Consider the following 8,331-nt stretch of genomic DNA (forward strand, 5'->3'; position numbering starts at 1 on the left):
TTGGGAGACGAATGTTAAAGGATAGTCTAACTTCAGGAGGGATGGAAGGAGATAATGGTAGCGGTGACAATGATGGACATGCTCAGTGTATCAGTGAGAGAAGAACATAGTGTGGAATCTTGGTTCAAGCAAGACTCAGTAAACATAAGCAGGAGTGGTTAAACAGTTTTGGTATTGTAAGGCATGGTATAAATTGAGAAATTAGAGATGCATGGAGGCAAGGGAATGCATTATCATGGGTGACTTCCATCGACATGTAGACTGGATAAATCTAATGAGCATAAAGGTTGTGGAGGAGGAATTCCTGGAATTTGTTTGGGAGGGTCTTCTGGATCAATAAGTTGAGGAACCAACTAGGGCATGGGCCATTTTAGATCTAGCATTATAGAGTGATAATGAGCTAATGATGGTGAGGAAATAGCATAGTGGTAATCATAGAATCCCTACAGTGTGGAAGTGGGCCATTTGACCCATCGAGTCCACATCAACCCTCTGAAGACCCGACCACCGCCTTGCCCTATCCCTGTAACCCTGCATTTCCCATAGCTAATCCATCTAGCACATCCCCTGGACACTATGGGTGATTTAGCATGGCCAATCCACCTAACCTGCACATCTTTGTACTGTGGGAGGAAACTGGATCACCCGGAGTAAAGCCACACAGACACGGGAATGTGCAAACTCCACACAGACAGTCGCCTAAGGGTGGAATCGAACCTGGGTCTCTGGTGCTGTGAGACAGAAGTGCCGCCCATCTAATAATCCTGGAATAGTAATCCACAGCTCAGGCTTATATTCTGGATTCACGTCATAGTATGGCAGATAGTGGAAATCTGAAATCCACAAAAACTGGAATTAAAAGTTAGCCTAATTGCGACCTGTCCAATGTTACAGAAAACATTTGGCTCATTGACAACAGTTCTGTAAAAAAGGTCTGCCATCCTTGCCTGATCTGGCTTACCTGAAACTCCACATCCACTGCAGTGTAGTTGACTCTTAATTGCCCTCTGAGCAATTAGGAATGGGCAATAAATGCTGTACTCACCAGCAGCATCCACATCTCATGTTCGGATAATTTTTTAAGATCTTGTTTTAGAAGAGCCTTCAGGGAATAGTGACCATAGTATGATTGATTGAATTTTCAAGTAGTTCAATTTGGGTGTAGGGTCTTAAAAATAAACCTGGACAATTTTGAAGGTATGAGGAAGAAGTTGCATATAGTGGATTGGAAAAATAAATTAAAAGGTTTGGCAGTAAGTAGGCCATGGCTAGTATTTAAGAAATTGATGCTTGGTTTTCAAACTAGTATGTATTTTACTTTGAAGGCAAGGGTATTCTACAGGAAAAGCAGAGCGCTAAGAAGAGAAAGATGAGCCATGAGAAATGTGGATCCATTACAGGCAGAGACAGGAGAATTTATAATGGGAAATTAAGAAATAGCAAAAAAGCTAAATAAGTACTTTGCCTACATCTTCACGGAGGAAGATACAAGTGGTCTTTCTGAAATAATTAAATCTAGCACTCTAGTGCAAGCGTGGAACTGAAAAACAAATAGACCTATTACGAAAGTTGTATTGGAGAAGTTAATGGAGCTGAAAGTTGAGAAATATCCAGGACCCACCTCGAGAGTTGAAAGCGCTGGCTGGAGAGATAGTGGATACACTGGTGATCTTCTTTTAAAATTCGATTAATTCGCCAAAAGTGCCTGAAGGTGCAAATGTAACCCCACTGTTTAAGAAAGGAGCCTAAAAAGCAGGGAACATGTAGACCTGTTAGCCTGATATTAGTTGTCAGGAAGATATCAGGATTTGTTATAAAGGATGTGATTAGAGGATCTTTAGAAAATATTTGTCTGATTGGATAGAATCCACGTGGATTTATGAAGGTGAAAACATGTTTGGGCACCAGTTAATGTTTTGAGGATGTTACTAGTCTCTAACATAGTCATTTATTGCAGTGAAATGAAGAACTTCTTCACTTGGAGGTTGGTGAATCTTTAAAATTCTCAAACTGAAGGGGCTGTGGAATTTTAATCATTAAGTTCAAAACAGACATTTACAGATTTCTAGTTACTGATGATACCAAGGGATGTAGGAATATTGCATGAATATGGCATTGAGATAGATGATCAGCCATTGTCTGGAATGATGGAACAGGTTTGAGGGCTGAATGGCCTACTCCTGTTCTTGTGTGGGTATTGTCCAATCCCTAATAGATCTCGAAGATTTTAAATACTCTGGTTGTTTGGAATGGTTATAAGCCATCAGGCATGTTTCTAGTTTGAAGCAACAAAGGATTGTTTTGGGATTTGAGTAGTAGGCAAGTTCAGTGTGGTCAACTTTGACTTATCAGCCTTGTGGAATTTGTGTCTTGGATGTAACTGGCCATTCTGTATTTTGGTGTTGAGCATTTTAGACTTTCTTCAAACAGTATTTTAAAAGAAAATGGGTTAAAATTGTACCTTTTGTGGTCTCTAGCCCAAATAATGGCTATCAGTACACAAGGTAAGTTGGACATTTGTGAAAGCCCTCTACGATCTTGGGTGATCGTTATTATATACTTTAATATCTAATAATAATGTGTCGGTGTTACAGATTGATTATTAATTCTGTACAAGTTAAAGAACGTGTAACTAAATGATAGTATTGAATGCTACGTAGTATGTCCCACTATCTAAATAGTTTCCAATTATCTAGACTAGTAATTCTAAGGTTTTTGCTGGAGTATGTTATCGTTTGCGCGTTTTTTTTCTGACTTGCAAAAGTTTCTACACATAAGCATAATAATGTGCTTGAATCTTAAATCCTGACCAGAAGTAGATTTTCAGCAGGGATCAAACTGAGATAATTATCAAGTGGTGCCAATAGGTTTTACGTCAAATATACGCAGCAGTACTCCCTTCTGCAGAGTTAATACTTGAGAATGGTGTTTAATGATTTGTGTTCTATCATTTATAGACAGAGTCTGATCATAAAATATTTGAGCAGTGTAAATCTCATTGTAACTCTGCTTAAAATTGAAAAAAAAGGTTCTTTCTGTTTGTTTTACAGTTCAATACCAAATGGAAATGATGAGAAGCTTGCGTCATGTTAACATAGACCACCTCCATGTTGGCTGGTACCAGTCAACCTACTATGGCTCTTTCGTCAGTCGAGCTTTGTTGGACTCCCAGTTTAGTTACCAACACGCAATTGAAGAGTCTGTGGTCCTCATCTATGGTCAGTGACGTTTTCCTATTCATTTCTACTTCACTGTTTACCTGGCAGTGCTGCCTGGCAGTCCCTCTCAGTAAATACCAGCCCAGTGTCTGCCTCAGCCCCAGCAGCAGCTCAGTCTAGACAGGGTTTCCTTCTTGCTGTTTATTTTTCTTGCTATCAGAGCCCTGATGTGTACATTCTGGAATGCTGAAGTTGCTGCTTCAATTTTTTTTCATTCCTCTTCCCCCTTGTTGATGGCGGGTGGAACAGGACCAGATGTCTAACAAAAACTGATTGCTTGAGTCTGGCTCAGTACGTGACCTTACGGTTATGACACATTTTGCCAGATTGCACCTCTGACAGGCGCTCACAAAACGTAGACTGTTCTTAGCACAAAGATTTTCTTTTTTCTGCCCATTTAGTGGCGTTTCCTTTACTCACTAAACCAGATGTTCTGTGCAGTATCATAGCTGTAGGTAAAACATCTTTATTGCCTTCCCCAAGCTCACTATTTGCCATAGCTGGCAGGCTGTTACAAAGTTTCCAACCGAGAAGTAAATGTTACATCCTGAATATCTGTCAGAAAAAATACTAATGAGCACGATTAATCTTTGGGTAACACAAAAATTGTTTCAGTATGTTAACAATCGGATTACAGTTGAAAAGCTGTTAAAATATACTTTATTCATTGGAATTTTTTTTACCATTTTCTCTTGAATTTTCCATTTTTATCAAATGTTCTGTTCTACATAATTACTTATGTAGGAATTTGTTTTGTTTCTCTTTCTGTTCAGTTTTCCATTTATTTGAAAATACTTAATATGTTACTTCAAGCTTGGCTAATATAATTAGTATGGAATTAAAACCCATGTACCTTGAAAATGGTGCTATTGAAATGTGACTAAACCCAAATCTTTTGTCGGAAGAAAACTGCATCAGTTTCGTCTCTTCGGGCACAAAATGAAATTATGTTAAGTAACTTGATTTCGCTATGCATTTTGATTGACAATATTCAGATTTTTACATCTAGGTTAAAACTACACTTGGTTTGAAATCTACCCAATGCATCTAGTAAGTCAGCATAGTTTGCTAGACAAGAATAGGAGCAACAATTTTCCACACCATGGATTTTGAGTAAATAGCAAGTTAAGGAAACTGGAGTTACCACACATTACTCTTCAATAACTCCCTATAGGTTGTCTGTCTGTATTTCCTATTCAGAGAATACTGCTTAATGCTGATTGGACAAAAGCCAGATTTGTCACTTGCAAGACATTTGTAGATAATGCATTCCCTTTGAATGTTTGGTAGTGCTAGATACTTCCTTTTTTCCACATTTTCTGGACACTATGTCATCTTTAAGCATTTCCAGGTTTGTCTGATTTAGTACGATTTAAATAGAACTTAAGGTTCTCTTTACTCTGTCCCAGCAGTGTATCTCGCACTGCCCTCGAGCACCAGTTTTCCATTCTCCTCAGAAATGTAGATGTTTGAGAATCAGGTTCTCTTCCCCAAGGCGGTCATTTTCTTCAGATGCATTTCAGTTTATTGTTCCAGAAAATGTCTGGAGTTCGACTTGACTGATCAGTAATATAAAATGTAACCCCTGGATACTTAGTATTCTACCAAAGCAACTTACTCCATCAGTGCACGAGCTCATATTTAGATAAAGTTTATTTTTCCCAACAAGTATAGAGGGATCACCGTAATGAGGTGTAGGTTCCTTTTATGCAACATTTTTATCCATTTATGAAATGTGGGTGTGGTTAGCAACACTAGTTATTGTGTGATTAAGATACTCCCAAAGTGATGTTTGTATGGGGTTACAGAGAGGTGTTCCAGGATTTGGGCTCAGTAACAATGAAGAAATAGTATTTATTTCTAAGTGAGTATTGCATAAGACTTGGAAGAAAATGTGGAACTGGTGATGTCACAATGCGACTGTTGCCTTTGTAGTAATAGGTTTTGGCAATAATGTTGATTGAAGATGTATTGGCAAGATGCTGCATCATATAGATTTTGCACTTCAGATGTGCTGGAGATGAAGGCAATTATATTTAAGTCATGGGTGAATGCCAGTCTTTTTGGCTATTGTTGATATTTTACTAATCAGGCATGTGGGCAGTATTCTATCATGCACCGACGTGCTAATCGATGTTTATTCCTTAGCTTCACCAACATGCATTATCTGGTTGTTCTTTGTTGTGTGGAAATAGCCTTTTGCATTTCCTGTTTTTCAAGTAAGTATTTTGGCATGTGCTGAGGTTGGAAAAGCACTATATAAATACATCTTGCCTTTTTTGTGCCTTGTTGATAATGGACAAGTTTTGGGGAGTCAGTATTGGCTGGTCCAATTATATTTCTGGTTAATGGTGTAAATTAGGGTGTTGTCGGCATTTGAATGCTGGAAATGCTGCTAGATGTCGTAAGGAAATTGTTCATTCTCTTGTTGGAGATGGTCATTGCCTGTCATAGGTCCAGCATGCATGTTGCTTGCCACTTATCAACCCAGTCTGAATCTTGTCCTGGTCTTATTGCGTTTGAGCATAATTTTATTTGTGATTTGAAGAGATGAATGACATTGTGCAATTTCCAATCATCTGCAGATGTCCTAACTTCTTGGTTGGGCTTAGGACACTGAAGTGAAAAATACATGCAGTGATATTCCTGGACTTGGGCTGAAACAATTGGTCTGCAGCAATCACAATCATCTACCTTTGTGCGAGAGATTACTCCAGGGAGTGGAGAGTTTTGCCCCTGATTTCCACTTCAATTTGTTTTCGGCTTCTTAATCCTGCACTATGTTCAGTACTGCCATAATGTTGCTGTCATCTCCCCTTCTGTTCAGCTCTTTTGTCCATATTTACACCACAGCTTGAGTAGCCTGATCAGAGCCCAAACTGAGCATCAGTGAACAGGTTATTGGTAAATAAGTGCCACTTGATAGTAATGTCAGAGATCCCCTTCTCTAAATTTGCTGATGATTGAGAGTGGGTTGATGGAGCAGTGATTGGCTGTATTGGATTTGACTTAGATTTTTTGAACTGGATACATTTGGGTGATTTTCTACTTTGGCTAATAAATGCAAGACTTGCAGTACTAGAGAAGCTTGGTTAGAGATGCGACTCATTCTGGAGTCTTTAACACAGCAATCAGGGTGTTACAGGGCCAGTAAACTTTGCTGTTCACAGTGCAGTCTTTCTTGATATTACATGGACTGACAAAAATGACTAAAGGCCAGGGTTTTATGATGGTGGGTATCTCCCAAGAAGGCTAAGTTAGATCATCCATTGAGCACATCAAGCTGAAAATGGCAACAAACTCTCAGAGATAGTAAGAACTGCTGATGTTGGAGTCAGAGATAACACAGTGTGGACCTGGAGGAGCACAGCAGGCCAGGCAGCATCGGAGGAGCAGGAAAGTTTTTGTTTAGGGTCAGGACCCTTTTTCAGAAATGGGCTCTGGGAGAGGGAGGCTGTCAGCTGGGGTAGGCTTGATTGTGTTATCTCTACTTCGATCTTCTCTTTTGGACAAATGGCTGAACGGCATTGTTACTGAGGTAACGGTTCTGAAAAAGTTATTGCTGAAGACAGCTTTAAGCTCCACCAATTAGGTACGGCAAAGCAGAACATCTTAGGATCTTTGTAGGTTGAAATCTTAGTAACAGTTCTAACATCCTAATGTAATTTATACCTGATTGCTGTCATGCAATAGATGACATATAGTTTAAGTCAAAACCCTCTTCTCAAAGACTGTAGTGAACAGACTGCTCGAGATTTTTCTGTTAACACTGTATTCCAAATAAGGCCTTAGACTTAGTCAAGGGAAGAGGATGGTGACAGCAAACTACCTCAACACAAACTTTGATTGACTTGGGAACACTGTCAGCAACCTCTTCCATCAGGTTCCATTAAATTACATCCAATTAAATTAGGCTCATGACTATGGTGTTGAATGGATGCATCTCCAATAGGGACGAAGGGTTTTGGCCTGAAACGTTGACTTTCCTGCTCCTTGGATGCTGATTGACCTGCTGGGCTTTGCCAGCTTCACATCTATTGACTGTCATCTCCAGTAGGTTGGTAAGGAAATGTTTTTCACCCTCTGTTGATGTTCTCAGTGTTTGTCACAAGGCTTTTTTCTAACTTTGTTCCTATTGTTAAGATGACAGAAAAGTCAAAGTTGTTCCTGTTTCTACAGATGCACCCTACCCTTTGTGTATCTTGAGTACTTTCTGACCATAATTTGCCCTCTTCATTATGAGGCAAGGTTATCCCAGATCTTATTTAGTATGTGTCTTTGTTTGTCAGGTATCCTGTAAGTAGAGAAATGTAATAATGGAGCAGAGTCAATATGACTGACACAACGGTCTTGACCATTCTATTGTATACTGACATGATATCATTTGATTGGCTGTTTTTCTGCTGAATGTATGTACTTTTATCAATAAACCTACTCCTTTTCTCTTGTATTTTAGATCCGCTTAAAACTGCACAAGGCTCTCTTTCGCTGAAGGCATACAGGTTGACTCCAAAATTAATGGAAGTTTGTAAGGAGAAAGATTTCACACCTGAAGGGTATGTTTGCCCACAGAGAATAATTAAAAGCTTAAATAAAATCAAAATACCATGGATGCTGGAAATTTGGAATAAAATGAGAAAATGAGAGAAACTCAACAGGTCTGGCAGTATCTGGAGAGAGAAATAGAATTTTCTCCAGCATTTTCTCATTTTTATTGAAGAAATGTGTATTACCGAAAAATTTAGCGTTCATTCAAAATCCATTTAACTGGCTATTGTGGAAGCACCTTTTTAAGACCATAAGACATTAAGAAACAGGAAATAGGCCATTCGGCCTCTTGAGACTGTGCTGCCATTCAGTAGGATCAGGGCTGATTGAATATTTTTCACTTCCACTTTCCTGCCCTTTCCCTGTAAGCCTGGATTCTGCTACTGATCAAGAATCTATCTATCTCAACCTTAAATATGCACAAGAACTCTACCCCTACTCCTTTCTGTGGCAAGGAGGTCCAAAGACACTAAACCCTATAAGAGAAGAAATTCCTCCTCATCGTAGTCTTAAATTGGCATCCCTTTATTCTGAGACTATGCCCTCTGGTTCTATATGCTCCCAT

General features: G+C 39.2%; 1 protein-coding gene across 1 annotated transcript in view; it reads left to right on the forward strand.

The window, feature by feature from the left end:
* The first annotated feature begins 3,048 nt into the window (after nucleotides 1-3,048).
* eif3hb (eukaryotic translation initiation factor 3, subunit H, b) overlaps nucleotides 3,049-8,331 on the forward strand; it is a 146,729-nt gene continuing 141,446 nt past the window's right edge. The window contains exons 1-2 of the mRNA XM_020516267.2: nucleotides 3,049-3,218; nucleotides 7,675-7,774. Of these exons, the coding sequence (XP_020371856.1) occupies nucleotides 3,062-3,218; nucleotides 7,675-7,774 (257 nt within the window). The 5' untranslated portion in view covers nucleotides 3,049-3,061. The remainder of the gene's footprint in view (nucleotides 3,219-7,674; nucleotides 7,775-8,331) is intronic.

The sequence above is a fragment of the Rhincodon typus genome, chromosome 4 (genome assembly GCF_021869965.1).
Source record: "Rhincodon typus isolate 14 chromosome 4, sRhiTyp1.1, whole genome shotgun sequence".
Lineage (NCBI taxonomy): Eukaryota > Metazoa > Chordata > Chondrichthyes > Orectolobiformes > Rhincodontidae > Rhincodon > Rhincodon typus.